The 27,232-nt window shown below is 47.7% G+C and overlaps 1 protein-coding gene across 1 annotated transcript in view; it reads right to left on the bottom strand.

Annotated features, from left to right (window-relative positions):
* Window positions 1-225: 225 nt before the first annotated feature.
* notch1b (notch receptor 1b) overlaps window positions 226-27,232 on the bottom strand; it is a gene marked incomplete at its 5' end in the record, with an annotated part of 59,632 nt that continues 32,625 nt past the window's right edge. The window contains 26 exon segments of the mRNA XM_083644888.1: window positions 226-3,406; window positions 3,532-3,629; window positions 3,788-3,935; window positions 4,318-4,616; window positions 6,142-6,328; window positions 6,552-6,642; window positions 6,983-7,196; window positions 9,710-9,858; window positions 10,328-10,762; window positions 11,924-12,504; window positions 13,253-13,365; window positions 13,494-13,751; window positions 14,665-14,797; window positions 15,731-15,915; window positions 16,463-16,616; window positions 17,155-17,356; window positions 17,894-18,122; window positions 18,271-18,423; window positions 18,874-18,993; window positions 20,785-20,898; window positions 21,868-22,013; window positions 23,620-23,812; window positions 26,043-26,153; window positions 26,271-26,504; window positions 26,920-26,943; window positions 26,946-27,032. Coding sequence (XP_083501014.1) covers window positions 2,066-3,406; window positions 3,532-3,629; window positions 3,788-3,935; window positions 4,318-4,616; window positions 6,142-6,328; window positions 6,552-6,642; window positions 6,983-7,196; window positions 9,710-9,858; window positions 10,328-10,762; window positions 11,924-12,504; window positions 13,253-13,365; window positions 13,494-13,751; window positions 14,665-14,797; window positions 15,731-15,915; window positions 16,463-16,616; window positions 17,155-17,356; window positions 17,894-18,122; window positions 18,271-18,423; window positions 18,874-18,993; window positions 20,785-20,898; window positions 21,868-22,013; window positions 23,620-23,812; window positions 26,043-26,153; window positions 26,271-26,504; window positions 26,920-26,943; window positions 26,946-27,032 — 5,999 coding nt within the window. The 3' untranslated portion in view covers window positions 226-2,065.

Below are 27,232 nucleotides of genomic sequence, written 5' to 3'. Positions count from 1 at the left end.
CATGTGACCATTACTAAAAATATCAGATGTGTGTCAGGTGATTAATATAATAATGAACCAAGTCTACAGATTTCCTTGGCTCTGCAGAAATAAAAATCAAGTGTGAAATAAAATATATTTGTATTCAAGAAATTGATCTTCGGAGTCCATGTATGAAAAAAGCACAGACCAGTCAAATACGAAGTTCAATTCAAGACACACACGTGCCCTTTATTATAACAAGAAACATTTTTACAGATTGAAAATTAAGGGGGGAAAAATACATTTCTTGTAAATTATAACTTTATAAGAGCAGGGAAACATATTACAATTTCACTAAAGCCTAACATTTTTTTCTTCATTATAACATTTTGAGAACTATACCATGAAGTGTCTCACAAAGCATTAGAATGGACACAATAGAGAACAAGGGCCAACAGTTTTACCATTTTAGTAGAGTAAAAAAGCATTTAATATGCACAAATGGTTGCCTCGTGAATTCATTAATTACAGAACAGTAAATAAATATGAATTTATAAAACCTGTATGTATATATCTTTCAAGTGGATCTGTGCTTCTGGACACTAGGTAAAATATATAGGGATGCACCAATTGTGGAATTCTGGGCCAAATTATGTTTAGAATAATTTGGCTGATAGCCAATGTTTTTTGTTGTTATTTATTGCAGATTTTGTGACAGGGAAGCAAAGAAATCTTCACTGTAAAAAAAAAGTATTTATTTTTAAAGTATTTCAGCCCTTCATTACAGTATCTTTGAATAAGCACAAATTCAATCGTACAAATTTATGAAACAACCTTTATTATAGATTTGTCTTTGTGTGGAAAAATAATTTTCAAAAAGCCTACACAGCCTTCAAAAGCCTAAGACCGATAAACACCACCCACTACCATTGGTGAATGTTCTCTTATTTGCTGCTACGCCATTGGCAGTCAACAAGGCAAAGGCCAATACCAATGTACGGCCGATCAAATCAGTGCATCCCTAAAAATAGATGTTCTGTGTATAACATTTAAGAGGCTGTTGACTGCTGTGAGACGTCTCTATCAGAATGGCATGCTTAAGACATCAGATTTCTGAAACAAAATCCTGCTTACAAGGGAAAAGCATAGCATATTTACAAAAGGAAGAACACAGCCATAGGCTCAAACTAATAGGAGGGAGAGAGAAAGTGAATTTTTTCTTTTCCCTCTGGACAACAACATACAATGTGGCCAACAGGCCAGTTCTCCAACTGCCAATCTCCAAGATGGCTGCATACTGTACAACATCACATCCCCACCCCATCTCTACAAATGTGCCAACGATCAAAGCTAGTGGCACAACTTAATGTTATTCCAATGATTCAAGAAGTATAATACAACTCTACTGAGTGTAACTGAAAGAATCCCATGAAATTGAAACGGGGGAAATTGTGGGGAAACTCATACGTCATACAGCACATGTGCATGAAATGTGGGACACATTTGTTCAGTCAACATTCACGTTTTTTTTTTTTTTTTTTTTTTTTACAAACTCCCTAGAATATTTCACACACTTAAAACAAGTTGACGTAACACTGGAACTTAAAATGTGCTCTATAAAATGCCCATTAATCACGGTTTTGTTTATACACAAGATTATACAAAAAGAAAGAGAGGAAAATATAAACAAAGATTGAGAAATCATATAAAAAGACCAGAAAATCCTTGAGAAAATAAATACCCAGTGTGTATGCTGTTGAGCCAGTTTACTGTTAAAAAGAAGCACTACAAAGAAAAGAAGGAGAGTTCTAGTCTCTCAAAATAAATGTCTCTCCCCTGCTTATGACCCAGCACCCTGCTTATGACCCAGCACCATTTGATCCCCGAAATTTCTGTAAGCAGGCGATGAAAAGTATAAATAAGACATGAATAAATAAAAAGAATGGATGAAACACAGGTCATTCTTGCTGTTAGTATAAAAGCATATAAAAAAGTCCTTCTGTCAACTCTACAGCTTTGCCTTTTTCCTTCTTTTTCTCATCAAGAGTGCCTTTTTCATACAAAAATATTCAGCAGTTCATCTGGGCGAAAAGATACAAGCTTCTTATTTGAACTGTTCGGGTATATGTCCGATCTGCGACTGCATGCTGGTCGGCGGACTCGAGATGCCCTCTGACCAATCGGACATGTTGGAATGCGGAGAGGAGCTCGACCATTGGTCGGGCGAGCCGGGGGAGGGGGTCAGAAAGGGGTGGTCGGGCACCTGGAGCTGATGGTTGGGGGTGTTGTCCATAGGGCCCGAGTAGCTGTGCTGGGAGGGCGGGGTGAGGAACTGGGTACTGGGCATGGACTGGCTGAGGGAGGAGGGGGGCATGATTTGGGTCTCCTGTGGCAGGATGGTGTGGATGACGGACGTTCCTTGCTGGAGCTCCTGTGGCAGGATGGTGTGGATGTTGGACGTTCCTTGCTGGAGCTCCGGAGAAGTGTTTGAGTTCTGGTGCTGCAGCTGGATGCTCTGCTGCTGCTGCTGCAGCTGCTGGAGGTTCTGCATCTGTTGCATCTGTTGAGCCTGCTGCTGCTGCATGATGTGCGGCTGCGGACCCAGCCTGGTGCTCTGGAGCCCCTGGTAGGTCATCATCTGAGGCAGGCTGGTGGCGGGGTGGCCGTTGTGGAGCGAGGTCATCATGCCGTGCTGCGACAAACCTCCCTGGCTGCCGGGCCCTCTCATGGGGTTGAACTGGCCCGGCTGGCTCAGGGCCCCGTGCATCCTGGCGAGCCAGTCGCACTGGCCGTTGGCGCCGGACACGGGCAGATGGGTGAGGCGGGGAGGGAGAGGGTCAAACTGCATGCGGGCCAGCTCCTGCTTGTTAGGCATAACCATGTGGCTGATGGCCAGGTGGGGGTCGGACATACCCTGCAGATGGTTGAGGGTCACGGACGGTGACTGCTGGAAGGGCGAGGTCATCATGGGCGGAGAGGCCACGTCGGAGATGTAGCCGTGGGGCGACTCCAACGAGTCCACCGGGGACAGAACGGCCGAGCTGTCCAGCAGGCTGCCAGACTTCCCATCCTGGGAGTTCTTCTTCTTCACCTTCATGTCTTTGCCGTCCTTGCAGCCGATGCCCTTGGCGCTGGGCTTGCGTGCCTTCTTGCCCTGGCCTTGGCCCTGAGGCTGTGGCTGCTTCATGCCGCCCAGGTAGCTGTTGGGCGAGCAAAGCGGGGGCGACAAGGTGGTGCCGAGCGAGCCTCCGTGCATGGGAGGACTTCGCACCAGGTTGTACTCGTCCATCAGCCGCACGATGTCGTGATGCATGCGCTCTTGAGCAATGTCTCGGGGCAGTCGGTCCATGTGGTCGGTGATCTCTCGGTTGGCAAAGTGCTCCAGTAAGACCTTGGCAGTCTCGTAGCTTCCTTCCCTGGCAGCCAGGAATAGTGGGGTCTCCTCCTGAAGCGGACAGACAGACAAAACATTAAGAGATTCACAGATGCACGAGGAGTGTTGTTTTGGAAAGGTATTTTTCTTTCTGTTTTATTGTTAAGTGGGGGCAGAAAAGATCTGTTCTTTTGAACCTTGTTATTTTGCATGTCCTTATTGGCGCCATTCTTCAGTAGCACAATAGCTGCCTCCACGTTGTTAACTGCTGCTGCCCAGTGTAAGGCCGATTTACCTGTAGAGACAAACATATGTAAGAAATTAAAACCTATAACACATTGTTCTCATGCATCGGAGACATTAACATTTTACTAGTACGTGAATATGAAGTTCAACATTTTATTGTGTATTTTCCTTGCTCACACGAGTGGAAGAGATGCAGAGAAACCTTACCGAAATCATCGATGGCGTTGACGTCGGCATGGCAGTTAATGAGCTCCTCCACCATGCCCTCCACTGCCAGCCTGGCGGCCAAGATCAGCGGTGTGGTGCCATCATGCATGCGCGCATCCAGGTCTGTTGCACGGTTCCTTATCAAAATCTATAGAGACGATCAACATAAAGACAAGAAGTTCAACACACTGTGAGCTAAGGAGGGTCAGAATGACTCGTGATCAGGATTCTGCTTCTCAAAAGTTAACACAATATTCTCAATAGGTATAGGTACTTTCAATTAACCTGATGCTGCCAGAAGATTTGTTTTCACATAACCAACCAATGAGTTGTCGGGAAACCGTTTCAAAGGGCAAGCACTTAAAAAAAAACTGGCAGGTGATTGGATGAACCATCTGTCTAACACAGTCTATCACGGGCTCGCTCTCGCTGGCATCACAGTCGGTCACAGTTGGTCATTGTACAAGTAGCTCGCAAAGCAAAAAAGGTGTGGGCACCCCTGCTGTAGAGGTCGGGCACCTGGGACCCACCTGGAAAACCCCCTGGGCGTCGGCTGCTACGGCAGCGTGCAGCGGCGTCCTGCCCATGTTGTCCTGGATGTTGGCGTCAGCGCTGGCCTCCAGCAGGCGCTTGGCGGCGTCAGAGCGGGCGTAGCGGGCAGCCAGGTGGAGGGCCGTTTCACCCGTGCGGTCGGTCTGATTGTGAAGGTTGGCGCCCTGGTAGATGAAGTCGTTGATGACGCTGGCAGAGGCGTCCTCCTCTTCCTCGCTGTTGCCCGTTTCTAATCCTCCGCCACTGCAGGACGCGATCATCAGCGGAGTGAATCCATCTGGAGAGAGAGGGGACGAGGAGAGAGAGGGGGGACGAGGAGAGAGAGGGGACGAGGAGAGAATGTGACGGCCATTTTTGAGCAGCAGGTGAGCGCCGGCAGGTGAACAGAGTGTGCGTGCTCAGCTGCACAGCCCAGGAGCAGGCAGCTACAAGCAGGCATGCGCCTGCACTTCAAAAGCACCCGGGAGATGAAAAACAAAGCAAAATAAACAAATCGAATGTGGATTTGACGCTTTTGCCTGGGTTGAATCATCACAGCGCTCTACTTTCGATAACGGATGGTGATCAAGCCGCGGCGCAGGAGAAGCTTCAGAAGGAAAAGCGAAGCTAGGGGGCTCGAGGCCGGGGGCTCGCGAAAGCTCGGCGGCTGGAAAAACGAAGCATTATCATCTATCTGTGAGAGGAGGCTCAGTCAGTCGCCTTAGATGGGTTTTCTCCTCTTCAAAAGGATAGCAAGCCCCAGATCTCGCAGATTTGGTCGATTCAAGCGCATCGATCCGCCCACGGGGAGAAAAAAAACGTGTGCTCTCGAGTTTTTAACCCGGTTACTTTGATTTTTTCTGAGATATTCTTCGGGGGATTAGACACTTACTGCGAAATTGTGTTTTTGTATTTGACGCCTTTATTGGTCTTATTAATATGGCATGGAAAAAAACGGAGGCCCATTACTGGTCAAATGATTAATCTGAGCAGGAATCAGTGTTTTCCCCCCAGGCGCCTGGCTTCCAGCCAGCTGCTTTGAAGAAGATCCCCCTACCCTGAGGACATGGGGCTTTAGCAACTCCTACATGCACACACTCAAACACACGCACGCACGCTCGCGTACACACACACACACACACACACACACACACACACACACACGCGCGCGCGCGTACACACACACACACATGCGCGCGCTCACGTACACACACACTAGAAATGTTCGCTTAGAAACGGTTTTAAACAATCTGCTGGATGTATTACACTAGATAGAAAAATACCTTCAATGTGGTGTTTCATCTTTTGTGAAAAAGGTTTTGCAGCCACAGAATTTTGACAAGGCAGAAACATAAAAGCAACTGAAAATAATTCCTTTTAGAAAATGATTCCATACACGTTTTCCAACACAATCAGAATCTACAAGATAATAATGCTGATAACAATAATAATAATAATAATAATAATAATAATAATAATAATAATAATAATAATAATAATAATAATAATAATAATAATAATAATAATAATAATTTAAAATAACCTAACTTTATATTTTGAACTTGACCTCTAGACCTTTAACAGATGAAGCACTTCTACACCACGCACCTGACCAAACTAAAATCAATGTTTCTTATTTCTTGTTTATCTTCTTAATTTAAACTCATTGTATCAAGTCTTTGATTATGTATAATTCGATTTAAAAAATCCAACCCAGTCAAGAAGCATAGAAATGAACCGATATGCTGTGTTCACAATCACATCCACTTGCCCAGCAGTCCCTCAGATTCCCCTAATAAGCAACAAAGCGTCCAGTCACCCACCTGGTCCGCGGACGTTGACATCCATGCAGTCATGTTCTATCTCGCCCTGGGGTGGTGTGGGGGCCATGGAGGGGGCCATGGAGGGGGCCATGGAGGGGATCCGCAGGTCAGCGGCGTCCAGGTGCTGCTGGGTCCACTGGCGGTGGTCCGTCTGGTCGTCCAGCTCCAGTATAGCCTGCTCCTCAAACTGCTACAGGACCAGGGACAGGCAGAGGTTAGACACTAGGAATCGAATCAAGTTCAAATAGCAACAAAAAAAAAAAAAAATCCCAAATCCAAGTTTGAAAAACTATATACAATTTCTGTCTAAAATTCAGTTATTCAAATATTTCCTTGTACTGTAACAAAAATGTCAAAAATGCCTAAATTCTTACAATCTCCAATGGCGTGACGCATTTGTGCTTCCTTACCCTGAAGCGCTTGGCGTCCGAAGGCTCGTCTTCTGCCCAGTCATTCTGGGTGTCGTCCATCAGGGAGATGTCTGAGGTGTTCTTCAGTGGCCTGTGGTCAAGCAGAAATCCCATTGAAAATCCTCCCATCCCGGCTGAGCCCCTCGCCCGCAAATGGTGCGGCAATGCCGAAAAACAAAAGATTGATTGGATCCCCACCCCACCTCCTCTGCTGTGTCTCTGACAAGTCAATTAATGCACACCTAAACCTGCGATATCATTATCATTAATGATCCAGGCAAGCCCCCCCCCCCCTTTCCCAAATTTGTCTGATCACCGGGCTTCACCCATTTAGCCGTTCAGAACCAGCCCTTCAACCTGACCCGCCAAGAAGCTGCTGCCCATTGAGTCACAAAACGCCACCGGGTGAATCGACGGAAAAACAAACTTACTTTAATCCCACGGAATCCTCTCCGACCGGCTCGCGTCTCTTCTTCTTGCTGGTCTCGTTGCTGGTCTTGAAGCCTTCGGGGAGCCACAGGCGCCCGTGCTCGTGCCGGCGTTTTCGGGAAGCCACCATGCCCACGCCGCAGAAGGCCAGCAGGACCGCCCCGGCCACCACCACGTACACGGGGTAGAGGTCCTTGTCGGGCGGGTCCACCTCGCCTGGTAGGAACAGGGACAACATGGTCATGACACCGACCGAGGGACGTGACGGACGTACGGACGGACGGACGTGGACCCAGACAGCCGGGATCAGCCCCCCCCCCCCCCGAGCGTCTGAGCACAGCGAGTCCGGCACTTCTTCGCCCGGCGCTTCCCCGCTCTCCAAGAAGCCCGGTTTGTCCACAGCCAGCGCCAAAAACCCGACTGACGATCCTCACCGCTTGTAAAGCTAGCTTCTACTATCCATTCGGTAATAATCAGAATTGCTAACCACTTTTCATCAAAAAAGAAAAAAAAAGGGGATGGGGCGTGATAAAGAAAAAACGAGAAAAAAAGAAAAAAGAAAGGAACACCTCCTCTCTTCCTTCTCAACCCGCCGCACCAAGAGACAACTTTACCATTTCTTCTTTAAGGGGGAGGGCGGAAAAAAGAAGGGGGGGGGATTAATGAACTTCAAATTACTGCACGCGCTTTAAGCTGTAAAGACGAAGGATTTATTAGGATTTTCGAGATAACAAAGACTCCCAACTTCTAGCACACTCCCGATCAATTTTTCCCCTTCTCTTTTTTTCTCCCTACTAACGATTTTGAAATGATAAACTCCCCCAACCTAAACCCTTAGAGATGCATTAAGTCCTGGTATTACATTCAGCGAGGTGAAGGTTGCGGCAGCCCCGCACACTGTGGGATGAAGTGTGCGTGCGTGCGCGCGTGCGTGCGCTACGTGTGTGTACTCGTGTGTGTGTGTGTGTGTGTGTGTGTCTGCGGATGTACGTATATGTGTACGTGCCAGAGAAAGTGCAAGGGGGAGAGAGAGTGAGAGATAGCAAGAGAGAGAGAGAGAGAGAGAGAGAGAGAGAGACAGAGAGAGAGAACGTTATATTGTGGAGGTAGGGGGTTGGATGAGTTGATTTGCGGCAATTAACCATTTTGGAGCCTGAAGCCAATGGATTTACACACTGAGGCGGGGATTGATTGTTTAGGCCTGAGATTCACAACGGCATTTGTTCACGGCTGCATAACAAATACACAATCAAAGAGTGCCAGGGTTAGGGATACCTTCAGTTTGAGTGTGTGTGTGTGTGTGTGTGTGTGTGTGTGTGTGTGTGTGTGTGTGTGTGTGTGTGTGTGTGTGTGTGAGTGTGTGTGTGTGTGTGTGTGTGTGTGTGGAAGCGCACGTGCCTTATCCACTGTGTGTGTGTGTGTGTGTGTGTGTGTGTGTGTGTGAGTGTGTGTGTGTGTGTGTGTGTGTGTGTGTGTGTGTGTGTGGAAGCGCACGTGCCTTATCCACTGTGTGTGTGTGTGTGTGTGTGTGTGTGTGTGTGTGTGTGTGTGTGTTGCGGACAACCTGCTCCAACCCCCCCCCCCCCCCCCCCCCCACCCCACCCCACCCCCGCCCCACCCCGTTTCCTCCCCAATAGAGAGCTGCAGGGATGACGTATTTTTGTAGGCTGAATGCGGAAGTCCCGAACTTCCTGGTTCTTCACTGTTTCTGTCTATGGGATTTTTGAATGGGTTTTTGGGGCGATGCTTCAAATAATGTCTGTGGGCAACGCAAGTTTAATCAAACGCGAACCAAGGTTCAGCGGGATAATCTTCACACATGAGGACCACTTTCATGAGTTTTGAAGGGTAACTGCGAGCCCTAGAGGTAAAAAGCTCGTGCTAAGCTAATCCAGAACTACACACAGTGTCGCATAGACGTCCACGCATTGATTGCGAGAGAAAGAATTTCCGCGTTCACTCGTGATGACGTATAATATCCGCGTCGACATTGTAGTCTCATTTAGCCATTTGCTAGCTAGCCACCCTTTTAACGGCACATAAAAGCTTCAAAACTCATAAAAGTGGTCCTCATGTGTGAAGATGATATTACTAAACACTGGTTCGCGTTTGATTAAGCCAGCGTTGCCCAGAGAGATTATTAGAAGCATCGCGCCAAAAACCCATTCAAAACTCCCATAGGCGAAAACTGTGAAGAACCAGGGCTGTTAGCATCGATGATTTCCGGACTCGTTACTGCGGCTCTCTATTGTACTTGGCCAATTCCCCCTGCTGTCCCCGTCGTTGCTCCACCCCCCTGGGGAGAGTTGTAGACTAGCACATGCTTCCTCCGATACACGTGCAGTCGCCAGCCGCTTTTGTTCACCTGACAGCGAGGAGTGTTTCACCAGCAGGATGTAGCGTGTGGAAGCGTCACGCTATTCCCCCCCAGTTCACCGCATCTCTGAACAGGTGCCCCCCCCCCCCCCCCGACCGACCAGAGGAGGCGCTAGTGCAACCACCAGAACACATACCCCTAATCCATCTTCCCACCCACCCACCCGCCCGCGCCGCAAATTGTAACTGTTTGGACGCCCGACCAAGCCGGAGGTAACACGGGGGCTCGAACCCACGACCCTTGACCCTGTTGGTAGCCGGGGAATCTTAACGCTGCACTACCCAGACATCCATACAGCCTTGACTTTTAAGCGCTTTCTATGAGGAGAAGGAGCAGTTTCTCATGTTCTTACTGTGAACAGCCTCGATGATGTAGGGAACGTTCAGTTTGCCGCTGGAGGCCAAAGCGCCGAGGAAGGCCGCTACGTCGGTGGCACTGTGGAAACACTCGCTGGACTGCTGGAAGCACTGGCGGTTGTCTATCTCCAAATACACTATGGACCTGCGGAGAGAGCAAGACAGCACGCCCAGACAAACTGCTCAGTTGGTTTTTCTTGCACACAGAACCTCAAAAAGAGTGGTCCAAGTCAAGTCTCAAGTCTTTGAGGGGCAAGTCCAAGTCATGTAGCGAGTCTTTGGTCACAACAGTCCCAAGTCAAGTCTCAAGGCTCTTATGGATGAGCGTTCTATCATCTGCTGCATGCCATCCGGTCTGCTTAGAACGCTGCCTAGGTAAAACCTGGGAATTCAAATACTGTATTATCCTCACTCCTTTATCTATTAGTATACAGTATCAGCATTGATTAGTTGACATTATTAGGCTATTGGTAGATAATAAAGATTGCTCACAAGTCCCACATCTCGAGTCTCAAGTCTTTTGAGAACAAGTCTCAAGTCACCGTGTGTGACTTACGTGCGGGTCGAGTCCAAGTCACAAAGCCCAAGTCCCCATCTCTGCACCAAATCCTCACCCTTTGATCTGCATGTGATCCAGCTCCCTGCGCGCGCGGCCGCTGCCGCCCGCCATGTGGCGCAGGCTCCTCTTCACCAGGTCCAGCACGTCGCCGGGCCCCTCGGGCCACGAGTCCACCGAGCGCTTGATGTTGTGCTTCTTCAGCTCCTGCTCGCTGCCGTAGTACGGGTAGACCATCAGCTCCCCCTGGTGGTCCCGGCGGAACACCACGTTGGTGTGCAGCACGCGGCTCAGCTCGCGCAGGAAGCCAAACGAGTGGTTGCGGAGCTGCTCGGGCAGGATCTGCACCACCAGCACCAGACGGCCCACCGCCAGCTTCTCGGGCATGTTGTTGGCGCAGTCCAGGCCGTCCCACTCGCACTCGGCGTTGTTGCAGCCCTGGTCGCAGTGGCCGTCGGCGTAGTGGTCCTTGCAGTACTGGTCGTACAGAGGGCTGGAGGGGGGGGAGGGGCAGATGAGGTTAGGGGGTATTAATGGCGATTTGGATGCGTGTCACGGACTCTTATGGTTTTGTGATGCACGGGAATACAAATCGACTTGAAATCACATCATCGCGTGAAAATCACACGCAAAACAGCATTTTGTAGGCGTCTTCCTTCCCATGATTCAATGGGCCATATCTTACGCCCAGTGCAATTGCAAGTGCAAGCGTCATCTTTTGCTAGTTTCTAGCACTGAAAATCTCCCTTTTTTTCCCTTTTAATTGACTGGGTCACAATTCACTGGGTCGCGGGAACACGTCCTTTGATGTGCTGACCCAGTGGTAAATAAATAAGCGGAAAAAAAGATTTTGAGATAACGCTTAAGATAACGCTTGCCCTTGCCCTTGCACTTGCACTGGGTGTGTAAGATATGGCCCAACGTATTTCCAGTGAAAGCAAGATGTGGGGGCGGGACATAACATGTGGGGGCGGGACATAACATGTGGGGGCGGGACATAACATAAAGAGGGTTTGCTAAAAACTGTTCAAAAGATCCAAAGTGCTTTGTACATAATCAGGAGTTGTGCCACATTGAGTGCCAAAGTCACGCCCTCTTCCGGGTTCGGCATGGGGCCTAAGGGATTTCGTTCCCCATTCATTTGTCCATAGATGTTTAGTAAAACCCTTATAAAAAGAGTTTTACTTGACCTCATAAAAAGAGTTTTACTTGACCTTATAAAAAGAGTTTTACTTGACCTTATAAAAAGAGTTTTACTTCGTCAAACCAAGTGATTCAGCTATATTCAGAATCAGGAGAGACCATAGAACATTTCACGTGGAGCAACAACAAAAAATCTGCCTTTTTTTCGTCTTGTCTGGATTATTCAAAATGAAATAATTCCAGCCACCGAGACGCAACTAGGGGAAGGGGGTCTTAGGAAAGTTTTTCTTTCTTTCTTTCTTTCTTTCTTTCTTTCTTTCTTTCTTTCTTTCTTTCTTTCTTTTTAATATATTCTTTATATACTTAATTAAATTATAGAATTCTCATCTAAAATTAAGTGCTGTTATCTTATCTTCTGCTTTGAGCCTGTCTAGGCTACATAGTGCATTCTAACATGCATCTATTTTTCACAGCAATTTGATTTGGACACAAAAGAAAAAGGGACACTCACTTGCACTGTCCCTCCAGGTTCTGGCAGTCGAAGCCGTCGTAGAAGCACCCGGCGTTGTCGCACTGCGCGTCGCACTTGCCGTCGTTGAAGTAGCGCCAGCACTGCAGCGAGGCCGAGCAGTTCTGCCACGGGTCGTTGAAGTTGAGCGAGCAGTCGCCGCCGTCCCAGTGGCAGGCGTTGGTGTTGCAGCCGACGTCGCAGATGTTGTTGCCCGCGCGCTCCTCCTCCTCGCACAGCGGCTCCTCGCACTTGACCTCCTCCACCTCCGATGGCGGCGGGATGTCGTGTCCCAGGCCGCCGGCGAAGCTGTAGTCCAGGATGAAGCAGCGCAGGCCGTTGAAGCTGGTGGGGCACACGCAGTGGTAGTACGGCTCCTCGGTGATATACTCGCACGTGCCGCCGTTGTAGCAGGGGCTGGAGTTGCAGGGGCTGTCGGTGGGATACTGGCACTCGGGGCCCGTGAAGGACGCGCCGCACAGACACTTGGGGCTCTTGTGGCCCGAGATGCAGGTGCCCCCGTTGCGGCAGTGGAGGCTGCCGCAGGCCTGGGCGTCATACTCGCACGTGGAGCCGGTGAAGCCCTGAAGGAAGGGGGGGTGGGGGGGGGGAGGTATTTAATAGACTACTTGCACAACTAGACTACTTCCTGAAATGAGTAGGGCATCTTGGTTTCCTGTCCTACACTATTGGATGAACTGATTAATGTCAGGTGTGCCTGACTGCTGCAGTCACAACAACAGTGATCAGGCACACCTGACATTAATCAGTTCATCCAATTGTGTAGGACAGGAAACCAAGATGCCCTACTCATTTCAGGAAGTACAATGGGTGTTTTAGGTTTATGTTTGAGTTCAGACGATATTATTACTGTATGTTATAGTCAGGGCAGGGCTGCACGATGTGGTTCAAATCAATATCATGATACGATATCAATATGTATATCACAATATGGTTCTTGTATGCAACATCACGGTTAAATAATCAAATGAATGGTGATCTCATTGCACCGAACGGTAATGTTAGGTGTGATGTCAAATAATATTCCCACCATACCTCATTTGATCAGTTTTTAAGTCAGATTTACTTGTCACCATCAATATAGACGGCAGAAATGTGGCACAATATTAAAATATTGGTACATTTGCTTCTGCCAGAGAAAGTGTGTGTGTGTGTGTGTGTGTGTGTGTGTGTGTGTGTGTGTGTGTGTGTGTGTGTCTGTGTGTGTGTGTGTGTGTGTGTGTGTGTGTGTGTGTGTGTGTGTGTGTGTGTGTGTGTGTGTGTGTGTGTGTGTGTGTGTGTGTGTGCGTGTGCATGCGTGCGTGTACTCACAGGAGGACATTTGCAGATGAAGCCGTGTGGGGTGTTGCTGGCTACAGCACAGGTCCCTCCATTGCGACAGGGTTTGCCCTTACAGCCATCAAACACCGTGTCACAGCGCTGGCCTATGAAGCATAACACATACATACACATAAACTTAACTTAACTTAACTTAACATGCAGCATACATCAAAACCCCCTTCATTATCTAACCAGACCCAAAATGGCTGCCTAGCTTCAACAGGCAGTTTACCGGTGTATCCGGTGCGGCAGTCGCAGCGGTAGTTGTTGGTGAGCTGGATGCAGTTGTGCGTTCCGCGGGGGTCACACGGGTTGGACAGACACTCGTTGACGTCGCCCTCGCAGCGCTCGCCCACGTAGCCCGCGGGGCAGGTGCAGTGGTAGCCCCCCACGCGGTCCACACACTTCCCCTTGTTGAAGCACTTGGGCTCGTTGGCGACGGGGTCGGTGAACGGCGTGCAGTCGTCGATGTTGATTTCGCAGTGCACGCCTGTAAAAAACAAAACATCAGTTTTTGATAGTTAGATGTTCTGCTGGATGTTGCACTCCAAATAAAGGTCCTATTGATTCTGACGTTTTTAATATTTTATCAGTTAAACTCCATTGTTGCTGCACTGCAAATGTCTCAACATGAGTGCATTGTCTAATCTCTGCAGGAAGAAGAAAAATATGCCACAAAAAAAATAATAATAATGGACCAGAAATTCAGGTAGCATACATATTTAGATCTATTTTTTCAAGTGTTTTAGTGCAGATTTTCCTTTTAGTGTTTAAAACTTTCTGGTCGACTTCAGACTCGGGGAGTGAGCCTAGGCTTAGGGGGACCTGACGGAGTACAGTGTGGAGAGAGAGAAAAAAGCACCCACAGGGGGGTGAATGTGGAGAAAGGGAGGGAGGGGAACGGGCACTGCACTAGTTGTTTAAAATCTGCAGGTATACGACAAATATGCCACCTAACAAAAAATAATAATGGCCCAGAAATCCACGTTGCATACATATTTATATATTTCTTTTACGTGTTTTAGGGTGGATTTTCACTTTTACTGTTTAAAATGTTCGCCAAAACCTCTGGGATTGTTCAACTCCACGATCAAAATATCATCAACATTTTGGCTTTTTTGGGGGGGAAGATACACCCAACTCCACTGGCACTTTGGCCGACCTACAAGACACACTCCCTTCATGTCCGAGAGAAAAATCTATGGCGTATTTGACGAGTATCAGGGAGGGAATGGGAGGCAAGAAGGGGAGGAAGAGTCTTCAGACATGCCCTGGGTGCTGTTAAGCCCTAATTAATGAAGCGTGGAGAAGGATGGAGAGAGAGAGAGAGAGAGAGAGATACTGTAGAGAGATAGAGAGAGAGAGAGAGGGGTGCGGAGGAGTGGTGCGTGGGGTCCGCTGACCTTGGGTTCCCCGGGGACAGGAGCATTTGTAGGTATTGATTAGGTCAATGCAGGTGCCCCCGTTCTGGCACGGCTGAGAGACACACTCATTGATCTCGTCCGAGCAGTTGGTCCCCACATAGCCTGGCATGCACTGAGAGAGAGAGAGAGAGAGGAAGAGAGAGAGAGAGAGGAAGAGAGAGAGAGAGGGAAAGAGAGAGAGGGACAGAGGCAGAAGAGTGAGCGACAGAGAGAGAAAGAGAGAGCGAGAAAAGAAGAGGGGAGAAAGCTTAATCAATGTCTGACATGAAACAAGGCAGGTTTTTGTTTACCTGGCTGTTTTCCGGCCTTCATCCGGCCAAGGCCAGCAGATCCTTTATACGGCGGGAGATTAACATCACCTTCTATTTATAAACAGGCCTCTTCATCAGAGCTGCCCACTGATGTTGTGAGGAAGAAGCAGAAGGAACTATCGGCTGTGCAGGTGGAAAGGATGCCTGCTACAGCCAGGCATATTTTATTCAATTCAGGCTCAAAATGTATTTACTGTGAAATCAAAATGCATAAAACGTGTCGGCAAGTTGAATCAGCTTAGATTGAGAACTTTGTTTCATGCCAGTTCAAATGAAATATAAAACAAATGTCGCATCTGAAATTGGACCAAGCACTCAGAATGTTGGTCTGCACGGTGCATTGGTCGGCTGATTTCTCATGAGAAAAACAGCAAACCAAGAAACACTTTTCCCCAAAAGATGTATTGAAGAGTTGGCAAAAAATATATTTAACTGTATTCATGACCTTTTAAGGCCTTGGGTTTAGGTAATATGACTTAAAAAAAAAAAAAAAAAAAAAAAATTTGAAGACATCATCACCTCCAGGCACCATAAAAGTACTACCAAAATAATTTAGTAATGCGCCTAGCATTCTTACCCACTAACATTTTCATTTCATGAGCATTTTTCATCAAAATCCATACAACTCGGTGTGTATTTTATTTTTATTTTTTTTAGCCTTTATTTAAACAGGTAAAATCACATTGAGACCGAGGTCTCATTCACAAGTGCTACCTGTTGGGGGGGGGTCTTACTTTGCAAGAGTATCCTCCGAGGAAGTCATTGCAGGTGGCTCCATTTTGGCAGGGGTTGGGGGTGCACTCGTCCACCTGCTCCTCGCAGTAGCTCCCAGTGTATCCGACCTGGCAGTGGCAGTAGTGAGTGTTGCCTGCATCCAGACACTGGCCTGAGTTACGGCACAGATGGGCCACATCAACGCCTATACAGAGTGGGGAGAGAAAAGGACGAAACAGTGGAGATTAGTTTTGTTTTCGTTACAGCTTTCATACCATGAAGCTACCAAGGGCAACTTGATTGTTAGATATGAAACTGTGTACTTAAATGATGATATTATATGTCAGGTAAAAACAACACTTGTGCGCACATTTTCAGGGTATAATGTAGGAATCCTGAAGTTAAATTCAATAACTTTTAAGACCTTTTTTAAAAACCTTTTCAATATTTAAGACCTCAATGCCATTTTCGTCAGCGACGGACGGTAAATCCTAAGTTTCATCACGATACGATATTATATAGATTCTTTGGACAATACGATATTTGCTGATATCACAAACTCTGCCATGATACGATTTTGATTCAATTCAGGGGTCGATATGAGATGATATATGCCCATTTAACACAATCAGCTCCAAAACGGCCTTAATTTTCCTTAAATTGATTGATCAACTTTTAATACTTTTCAAGACCCGACAGATACCCTGATTTTAAACAGAGGTTTATTTACACCCTAGTACCACCCATGTTACCTCTCTGCTTGGCCGCCACTTCACAGGAGACACTGGGGACGTCACAGTACAGGCCCGTCCAGCCGGTCTCACACTCACAGCTGTAGGTGGTTCCTGTCTGCCAGCAAGTTCCCCCGTTCTTACAGGGGGACGAGTCGCACCAACGGACCAAGTTCTGAAGGGACACACGCATATTTAAGATGCATCAGTCGCATGCGGGTTAAACATCTAAATTACCAAATTTATTATCTATCAATCTCTGTGGTGTTTGGTGAATTTGACCCACTCAAAACCGTCATGCTTTGGGATAAGATTTGTCATTATTTTTATACATCATACATGTATATAAGACTTACATATTACTTTTACGAAGTAATATGTAATATAATATTACGAATGACTGCAAAACAATCATTCATTTTAAAGCTGCTGCTAACAACACAAATAAACTGTATCCATTATAGGGTTTTCCTCAGCATTCAAAGTGTTGATTTGCGTGCTGCATTTTAGTAAGTAAAAACAACAACCAAAAACCAAGTACTTTTAAGGCCATCTATTCATTTAAAATAAGCTTTTAAAGCCTTATTTTATCTTTCGCAAAATCTACAAACTTTCAAGGGTTTCCAGGGCCTGTGGAAACACTGTTTACAGACTTAGGCTCGATTACACTTGACAAGGCGAGTGTGAATAAAGCAACTCTCCAGTCTTCTGACCTGGCAGTTGAGTCCGGTGTATCCGTGGGGACAGGTGCACTTGTAGGTGCCGTAGCTGTCCTGGCAGGTGCCTCCGTTCAGGCAGGGTTTGGAGTCGCACTCGTTGATGTCGTGCTGGCAGTAGCTGCCGGTGAAGCCCGGCGGACACAAGCACGTGAAGGTGTTGATGCCATCCATGCAGCTGCCGCCGTTGAAGCAGGAACTACAGAAACAAATAAAAAAAATATATACACAGTATGATGAGAATGTTTAGGAATGCATCGCGAACGAAAAACATGTAGGATTCTGAAACTTAAATGGAGGGAGATTGGAGAAGAAAGAACTAAACACATTGACAACTAGTTGAGGCAAATTATAGGGTGACTTAATAATTTCCTACAAGCCAGTCCAGGGATTGTAGAAAATAATGTATAATACCTCCCTCTGGACATACGTTAATTTCTCCGACCTAAAATGTACTACCATGTTTGATTTAGAGCTTATGGGACAGCTTCATTGTTAAGAGGTGTTGGGAGTCAGTTGTTGTTGATCAATGTTCCACCATAGGGGGCAGTAGTGGACAAGACAATGGAATCAACATGTGCAAGAGAAGAGTGAACCTGTTGATCTGAACAAACAGCAGCACGACCCCAACCCGTAACACATCTTGTTAGAAGTTGTTACACTGTTGTTACACTGATCCAATCCTTATCTTATCTCTGATCCTGGGTCTGAATGTGACCCTCCTCGCCCTCCGTACCTCTCGGTGCAGTCGGGCGTGTTGTTTTCACAGTGGATGCCGCTGAAGCCGGGCGGGCAGGTGCAGGTGTAGCTGTTGACGCAGTCGGTGCAGTTGGCGCCGTTCTTACACGGGTTGCTCTCGCACTCGTTGATGTCCTCGTCGCACGTGGTTCCCCGAAAGCCGGGCAGGCAGGTGCACATGAAGCTGTTCACCTCGTCCCTGCAGAAGCCACCGTTGCTGCAGGGGTCTAGGGGGAAGAGGGGGGGGTAGGAGAGGGATAGCGTTTTGGGTTAGCTCGGCGCGACTGTGATTCTGCGACTTTGGCTAGCTTGCGTTTGGAGCGTCTTTGCCAAGCGCCCGTGAAGTAAAGGGAGAAGGATGGGTATAGCGCTTACTGGGCTTGCAGTCGTCGACGTCGGTGTCGCAGTTGCGTCCGCTGTAGCCCGCCTTGCAGCCACAGCGGTAACTGCCCATGGTGTTTTGGCAGGCTGCCCCGTTGCGACAGGGGTTCTTCACGCACTCGTTGATGTCCACCTCACAGGTTTGGCCTGAGAGGAGAGAGGAGAACGTCTGATGAAGCCACGCAAACAGGATGGAAACGTGTGTGTGTGTGTGTGCACCTCTTTTAGGCCTTGCTCAAATCTACTGTTGTCTACCTTGTATTTTCTTGTTCTCTTCTCTTCTCTCTCTACTCTCTCTCTTCTCTTTTGCTATGCTAAGTTGTTCAATTCTGTTCATTGATTGTGCTTAGTTAGACCTAGCTAGACACATTAAAGTCCTCTGAGGCATGCTTGTGAATTAGGGCTATACAAATAAACTTGGCTTGACCTGACGGAAATTGTTCTTATTGTTGCAAAGTCACTGAAGCTCTGTACGCTTTTTGCTCAATGTTGAAATATTTTGTAGCTTTTCTTACTCTGTGTTCTGAGAGCTAAAACACGCTTTTCTCGGTCAGGAACACACAACAGCGCCACCTTTCTGTTGAAAACAAGGTTTACCTTGCCATCCGTCAGGGCAGCCACAGGAAAAGCTCTCGTAGTCCTCAGACTCCCGACACACACCTCCATTCTTGCAGGGCTTGGGGCTGCAGGGGGCCAGCAGGGTCTCACAGTTCTCTCCTACAACACACACACACACACACACACACACACACACACACACACGCACACACACACACACACACACACACACACACACACACACGCGCACGCACACATGCACACACACACAATTTTAATACTTTTATTGGGATCCAGAGTAGGGCAACAGATAATTTGGAAGGTTACAGTATGATGAAACCAGACACTGACTGGATGCATACACTTGTAGACACAGGGGAGATGTATAATGGTAGCTTAACTAGCAAATGCAGGCAATGACATATGAAAACATGTTCAGCACTCAAGGGTATCATGAAACATTGTCTTCTCCAGATGCCTGTAATGGCTGAGACTGAACAATATTTAGACCGTGCCCCAGACTCACAAACACAGGCACAATGAGTTTGACAGTTATATCATGATATTGTAATATTTTCTACCAAGGGCTGATATTCCATGAGTTGGGATGTGAAGCAAGTGTCCTATTTCAATGATCCGATTCCTAACTGATTTTCTGGTTTCATTAAGGAAACCTAGAACGACCGCACTGCGGATTTATGCCTCCGCCATTAGTTCATTTTTGAGTCCAAATCGCCATTTGAGGCAAATTGGAAGAAATTCCGTCAAGGTACTCCCGAGATGTTGCGTTGCAGAGCTTGGAAAGTGGGTGTGTGAGGTCACAGTGACCTTGAACTTTGACCTTTAACCATCAAAATCTAATCAGTTCATCCTTGAGTCCAAGTCGATGTTTGAGGCAAATTTGATGAAACCCCATCAAGGCATTCCTGAGATATCGCATTAACAAGCTTGAAAATGGCGTTTGAGAGGTCACAGTGACCTTGACCTTTGACCTTTGACCACCAAAATCTAATCAGATCATCCTTGAGTCTAAGTGGATGTTTAAGGCAAATTTGATGAAATTCCGTCAAGGCGTTCCTCAGATATCGCGTTAACGAACATCGGACGGACGGACATACGTACGTACGTACGGACGGACATACGGACGGACGGACGGACAACCCGGATCCATAATGCCTCCGGCCTGGCTATCGCCGGCGGAGGCATAACAACATGTGGGGTATTTGGGACGTGATGTAGTGTGCCGTTATCAACGCAGTTGTGATTAAACCGGTCCGGTTTTACAGTGCTGTGTGTTTATACATTTTTGTACCTTACAAACTGTGCTCAATATTATTGTTTGACTATCGCGTGGAAGTGCTGAGCTTGCAGATAACCTGACCCACACGGACAGCGAATCATCTTTCAATCAGTAGCTACAGTATCAGAAGCTTCTGGAGCCCGCGGGCTCTCCCAGTGTTACTAGGCCTGAGACGTTTCCCTATCTGTTTCCACAACACACGGGCCCGTACAGGAAGCCGGCTCCAGTTTCCGCCCATTGTCAAAGCATTTGCTGTTCTGTGAGACAGGAAGTATGCAAACAGGAAATGTGTCAAGCTCCCGTTCCCACCCCGTCACCTTATTATTCAAGAGTTCTGTGGATTTTTCCAAAAAGACGACTTGGCAGTTAAAAAAGAAAGATCTGCCCTCAGGCGATCCATCATTATCTGCTTTTGTAATAAAACATTTGAAGGGATGGAGGGGACATATTTTCCTTGTTGAAGTGTCACGGAGGGCCAGCGTCAATCTGCAGCTTTGAGCCGCGAGGAAGTCTTGCTGATGAACTTTGACCCCCTCAGTTATTTCACCCGCAGCACGCAGGGCCTGGAAACTCTCTAACGCCAGTAAGGAAATGCCAGAACGTTAACGCGGGGGTGGGGGGGGCAATAGTGTTGAATAATATTTTCATACCAGTGTAAGGTAGAACGCAGTTGCACTTGTAGCCGGCGACATCGTCGATGCAGGTCCCCTGGTTGAGGCAGGGGTTGGAGGCACATTCGTTTATGTTGGTCTGGCAGCTTGGTCCTGCAGGTTATAGGGGAGAATATATTACACACACACACACACACACACACACTTCAGTTTAAGTATAGCAGTGGTTCCCAACCTTAGGGTCGTGACCCTAAGTGGGGTCGCCTGGAATCCAAATAGGGTCGCCTGAAATTTTGATTTTTTTATTTTATTTTATTATTATTATTATTTTTACACCAGACCCAATTTAATACTACCGAAGATGATTAGGGTCACTTGCGTTTTTTGTTTTACTTATTTTTTAGTTCTGAGTTTAAAGTGATCATCTTTAAGATTTCAGCTTTGTTCTCTTGGGTGACACCTATGGCAATGAGTGGTCATTGCAGGTGACATCTAAACAGTGTTGCATTATGTGACATTACTAATGTCACATAATGTCACTATATACTGCAAAGGCTTCCATCAATGGATCATAGCCTCAATCAACATTGTGACAACATTATTTTTTATTTAGATGAAACTCTTTGAGATTATAACTTTAAATCAGGATTCTGAGAATGAAGTCAGAGTTTTGAGATTAAAGTCAGAATTCTCAGATTAAAATCAGAATTCTGCGGGGGAAAAGAAGCATACTATGTGACATCACTGACGATGTCACTGATGACATTATCGATGGTGTAGCGGAATTTGAATGTCGTGGGTCCCTAGATTTCTGCGACTTAAAAATAGGGTCACGAGCTAAAAAAGGTTGGGAATCCTTTAAGTATAGGGTCAATGGTCAAGTGGAGATGCAATGTTTATTTGTGCCATATGTACAAACCATAACATTCACCAGCCCCACACATGCACACACACACACACACACACACGCACGCACACACGCGCGCACACACACACGCACGCATGCGCACGCACACACACACACACACACACACACACACACACGCACACACACACACACACACACACACACACACACACACACGCACACACGCACACACGCACACACACACACACACTGACCGGTGAAGCCCATGCGGCAGGTGCACACGTATCCGCTGGTCATGTCCTTGCAGGTGCCTCCATTCATACATGGGTTGGACTCGCATTCGTTGTTGTTGATGTCACAGTTTTTACCACTCCAGCCAGAGTCACACAGGCACTTATAGCTGCAGGGGCAGAGAATGACCACCAGGGACAGTTACACATTATTTCAGTAGGTTCACTCAGTCTAACAGACAGTTGTTAACTCATTCAGTGCCAGCCACTTTTGGAGAACGGATGCTCCCAGTGCCAGAGTTTTCAGAGCGTTTTCAGTGATTTCTCGAGGCCCACAGAATATTGTGTGATATTACTATGTAAACACCGAACACGCACAAGAACGAGCTGGCTCTATTGTATCATCAGCAAAAAAAAGTTTATTGATACCATTTTCCGTTCTTTAGTTATGAGCCGGAGAAGATAGGTTGTTTTCAGCGTTTTCAGGCTTTTCAAATTATTAGCTGAGATAATCCGCCTTTTGTGAAATGCAGCATTTCAAGCACATTCACTGAGTCTGAAGATAATATTTTCTGATGTAGTGACGTAGTTGTTGTGTGATGCCCTGCGTGCACCACCCGGCACCACCCCCCTCCCCCCCTCCCCCCGTAAACTCCTCCCCACACTGCACACAGCCTCACGCAACCATTATATTTTCGGAGTGCGTTTGTGTGCTGCTGTCGGCTCTCAGCGCCACAGCAGGGAAGAGCCAACGCGGATTGCTGAATGGTTTGGCGTCAGGGGCTGCTTTCCTGCCTGCTAATCGGGTGGGGAAACTATACAGACAGACAGACAGACAGACAGGGACAGAGGGGCTCAGTTGTGAGCGCGGATTGACTCCTGTTCGGAGCCAATGTCAGCTCCCGCGACAGAGCAAATGGCTCTGGGAGCATGTATCGGTTTGTCTTTGATCCACGGCTTTTAGGCTGTTTCTCGGACCTGTCTCTAATCTGGACTGCACCGAGCAAGCACTGTCGCCACCTAATGAGTCCGTAAAATAGGTTATACACCTCCAATAGCTACTATAGTTGTACAGGAGCTGCGGAAGGCTTTGATCGACGTCCCACCGTCAAAAAACGCATTGGACGTCGAAGGACGTCCGTGGCATTCTACGTCACTATTTAATTGGACGTCGAAGGACGTCCATGGCATTCAATGAGTTAATTAATTAATTCGCCTCTATCGCATATTCAAAGGACAAATCCACCTTGGGATACACTTCCACTGTTATATATCACTGAAGAGTCTGCGACATTTCTTTATCGCCCCCCCCCCCCCCCCTGGATTTCGCCCATTTTCTCCCTAATTGTACTTGGCCAATTCCCTCTCCCTGTCGTTGCTCCACCCCCTCTACTAGACTAGCACATGCTTCCTCCGGTACATGTGCAGTCGCCAGCCGCTTCTTTTCACCTGACAGCGAGGGGTTTCATGAGGATCACGCTATTCCGTCCAGTTCCCCTCCCCCCCGAACAGGCGCCACGACCGACCAGAGGAGGCACTATTGCAGCGACCAGGACACATACCCTTAATCCAGCTTTCCACCCGCAAACACGGCCAATTGTGCCTGCATGGTCACCCGACCAAGCCAGAGGTAACATGGGGGGGCTCGAACCTGCGACCCTCGTGTTGGTAGGCAGGCAATCTACTGCTGCACTACCCGGACGCCAAGGCAACATGTTCTATTTGGTGAATTTAGTCCCGTTGATTGGAGGCCAGTTTGTTTGTAGGCCGACTCACCCGTTGACCTTGTCGTCACAGTGGCCATGGATACAGGGGCTGCTGAGGCATTCGTTGACCTGGGAGAAGCAGGTGTTGTCATGGTAACCGTCCGGACACACGCAGGTGAAGCGGTTGATGTCGTCGATACAGGTGCCACCGTTGTGGCAGGGGTTGATGGCGCACTCATCAATGTTGATGTTACACATAGTACCTGTTACATGAACGCATAATGTTAATGTTACACATACTGTAGTTGTACCTGGTCAATGTTGATGTTACACATAGCACCTGGTCAATGTTGATGTTACACATACAGTAGTACCTGTTGATGTTACACATAGTACCTGTTGATGTTACACAGTACCTGTTGATGTTACACATAGTACCTGTTACATGAACGCATGGATGTGTAGATTACTTTCTGGACTAATTGTGTTTTCAGTTTTTAGACATGAGACATGGGATTTGACTATTTTAACACACAACTTTGTACTCCCATTTGAAGAATAATTTTTTTAAGTACATGACGCCAACTCACAGCGGCAGACAGAGCTGCCACACAACGGGATATTGTGAAAGTATCAACTTCCAGAAACATGAGGGCTTTTATTAAGTTGCTCTTTGTCGGCCGCTTGAAGCGTCGACGCCATTCAGGCCGGTGCCACGCAGAACATAAAGCCAGGCCCATTTCACTTTAAAGCAGGGAACCGGCTTCCGAGCTCTTAAAAGATCCACTTTCAGGAATCTTTCAGGGAATCTTTTCTTCCCGCGCCGGTCCCCGGCGACCGTGTGCGCCAGCGTGTGTGTGTCCTCTCTTTGTGTGCGGGGAGGGCAGCTTGCGTGTCCCTAACAGCGGCAGGTTGGGGACAGGGAGGGGCTGGAAAGTGACACCGGCCGAGCCTCAGAGGAGTGTGCTCCGCTCGCTCGCTCGCCATCTGTCACCCTCCCCCATCGGGGCCCACACTCCTCCTCCATCCATACCTTCACTCCTCCTCCTCCTCCTCCTACTCCAGCTCTCATTGTCACCTGAGAGGCCTGAGCAGGAGGCGCTTTTAGACCCACTTGAACCAGCTCTTTCTGCAGATCATCGCAACATCTGGAATGATTTGATTGCCAAAGAAGGAACAAGCAAAAGAAACTAGCGACAACAGAGTCAAAGACTGCCGGAGCCAAAAAGTTGCACTTGAACACATCGCAAAGGCTACAGCCAGTGTCAACTAGCACGTACGTTCTACTGCTGCGTGAGACCTACGACTGTGGGTATTCACGAGTTTCCTGGTGAGACCGTGGGCGCTTCCATGACACCCTCCCTCCCTGTTTCCAGCTGCCGGTTGCCTGTTTCTGCCCAGGACCGTTCATAGCGAAAGAGTACACAACATAATAATTGATGTGACTTTGTACCTACATATGTCTTGTAATGGAGCCCCCCAACACAATAATTTCACACATGCATAATTGTACAACGGAGTGACAATATCTTGAATCTTGAAAGAGAGAGACCGCTAAAGCTCCAGCTTAGACCAAATAATAAGAGTTCCGGTTTGGACGTTTAGCCTTCAAAACAAAAGTTGCCGCTATGCAACCACATACTATTTTTGAGCAATTTCGGCTAAAATAAGCCCGTACAGTACGGGTGAATTGACATTCACCTCGTTTTTGTAAAATATCGCCACTATGCAACCACACAACGTTACTATTTTTAGCATTTCCGGATAAAATAAGCCGAAAGTTCCCACTCTTTGACAGCGGCGCGTACGTCCTTGCTAGTGAAAAAAATGTAAACAGGAAGTCGACAACCGGCAACCGCTGAGAATCATGGGAAACGTACGTCCAGGAATAAGGTGAATACAAACCAGATTGATTCAACAAAGCAGCGTTTGCCTACATGTACTGCACCATTTTCACATCACTCTCGCTCAGCATTTAAACGGTTTTCCTAATATAGCTACTTCCAATCCAGAATATGTCTGATAAAAAGTTTAAAAAAAAAATCAATTTATTTGGAATTATCAGATGAGATGAAGTTGGAAAACGAGCAGAACGTTTTGTGTGTCCCCTCTCTTCTACACTGCTTCGCTACCAGCTGACCAGCCAATCAGAGTGATTTCTCTCACAGCCTGCCCGACCGACGCCAATTCAACCGTTGAATCGAATCGGCCGAAAAAGCCTGCCGAGTAGAGGCAACGGTGCAGGCAGGACACACCGCAAAGACTAGCTAGGGCAACAGACGTTCACCCACAGCCCGGACGTTGTTGACACTCGATTATCGGCTGTATGTGTCAGGGGGGTTTCAGAGGGAAGATGGCTGAACGTCTCCTTGTACGCTGGAGCCTCGGTCATATTTCTAGCACCCAAATGTTTTAGGACCGAGTGCTGAGTGTGTAGTACAGGGGAAATGACATCATACTGTATGTGCAACCCTCCAATCAGCAGCCGCTTACCGGTGTAGCCGGGCTCGCAGGCGCACTCGTAGCCGTTGATCTTGTCGATGCAGGTGCCGTAGTCACAGGGGTTGCTCTTGCAGTCGTCGATGTTGATTTCACAGTTGACTCCTGGCAAGAAGAGGTCGTTCAGTATCCTCACATTTCGCAAAATTTTGTGTGTCTGTGTGCGTGTGCGTGTGCATGCGTGTGTGTGTGTGTGTGTGTGTGTGTGTGTGTGTGTCCTACCCGTGGTGCCCTTGGGGCAGAGGCACACGTATGCGTTCTCTCTGTCCTGGCAGGTGCCTGCGTTCCTGCAGGGCTGGCTCACACACTCGTTGATGTTGGCCTCACAGAGGCGGCCGGTGTAGCCGGGCCGGCAGTAACAGGTGAAGGAGGCCAGGCCGTCCTTACAGGTGCCGTAGTGACACGGGTCCGAGTAGCACTCGTTGATGTCCGTCTCACAGTGCCTGCCGCTGTAGCCTGAAGGAAGAGGATGTTTGGTTTTGGCTTGTTGACATTATCGGGGATTTGGTGAACTTCGTAGGCCGTAAATGTTGTAGGTTGTATTTTTCTCTTCTTACCATTCCAAACTATTCCCATTTGCTCTTTTAGAATTGCTCAATTTCAAACTGTTGTGTCGTGTTTTTACTCTTCAATTTCAGCTTTTGTTAACTTTTTGAAAAAACCTTTGTAGGGGCTCACCTGGTAAGAGCGCGGACCACAAAGGCTTAGTCCTTCATGCGGCCGAGCCGGGTTTGAATCCGACCCGTGGACCCGCATGTCATCCCCCCTCTCTCTCCCTCTCTCTCCCCACCTTTTCTGTCTGCCTACTGTCCCGTCAAATAAAGGCAAAAATGCCAAATCTTCCAAAAAGAAAAGAAACACCTTTGCGTACCTTCAGTGCACTCGCAGGTGTACTTGTTGGGCCGTCGGTGCACTTGGCGCCATTTCTGCAAGGCGTGCTGGCACACTCATCGATATCTATCTGGCAAAGGTTCCCAGTGAAGCCTGGAAGAACAACAAGAGGGAGTCAGAGTGTGTGTGTGTGTGTGTGTGTGTGTGTGTGTGTGTGTGTGTGTGTGTGTGTGTGTGTGTGTGTGTGTGTGCCTGCCTGCGTGTGTGTGTGTGTGTGTGTGTGTGTGTGTGTGTGTGTGTGTGTGTGTATCTATAGAGGTGGTCACTGTGTTCTCACTATTTCAAACTATTCC

Source organism: Poromitra crassiceps, assembly GCF_964638095.1.
Source record: "Poromitra crassiceps genome assembly, chromosome: 10".
Taxonomy (NCBI): domain Eukaryota; kingdom Metazoa; phylum Chordata; class Actinopteri; order Beryciformes; family Melamphaidae; genus Poromitra; species Poromitra crassiceps.
The sequence above is the reverse complement of the archived record's forward strand: the minus strand, read 5'-3'. Positions and strand labels throughout refer to the sequence as shown.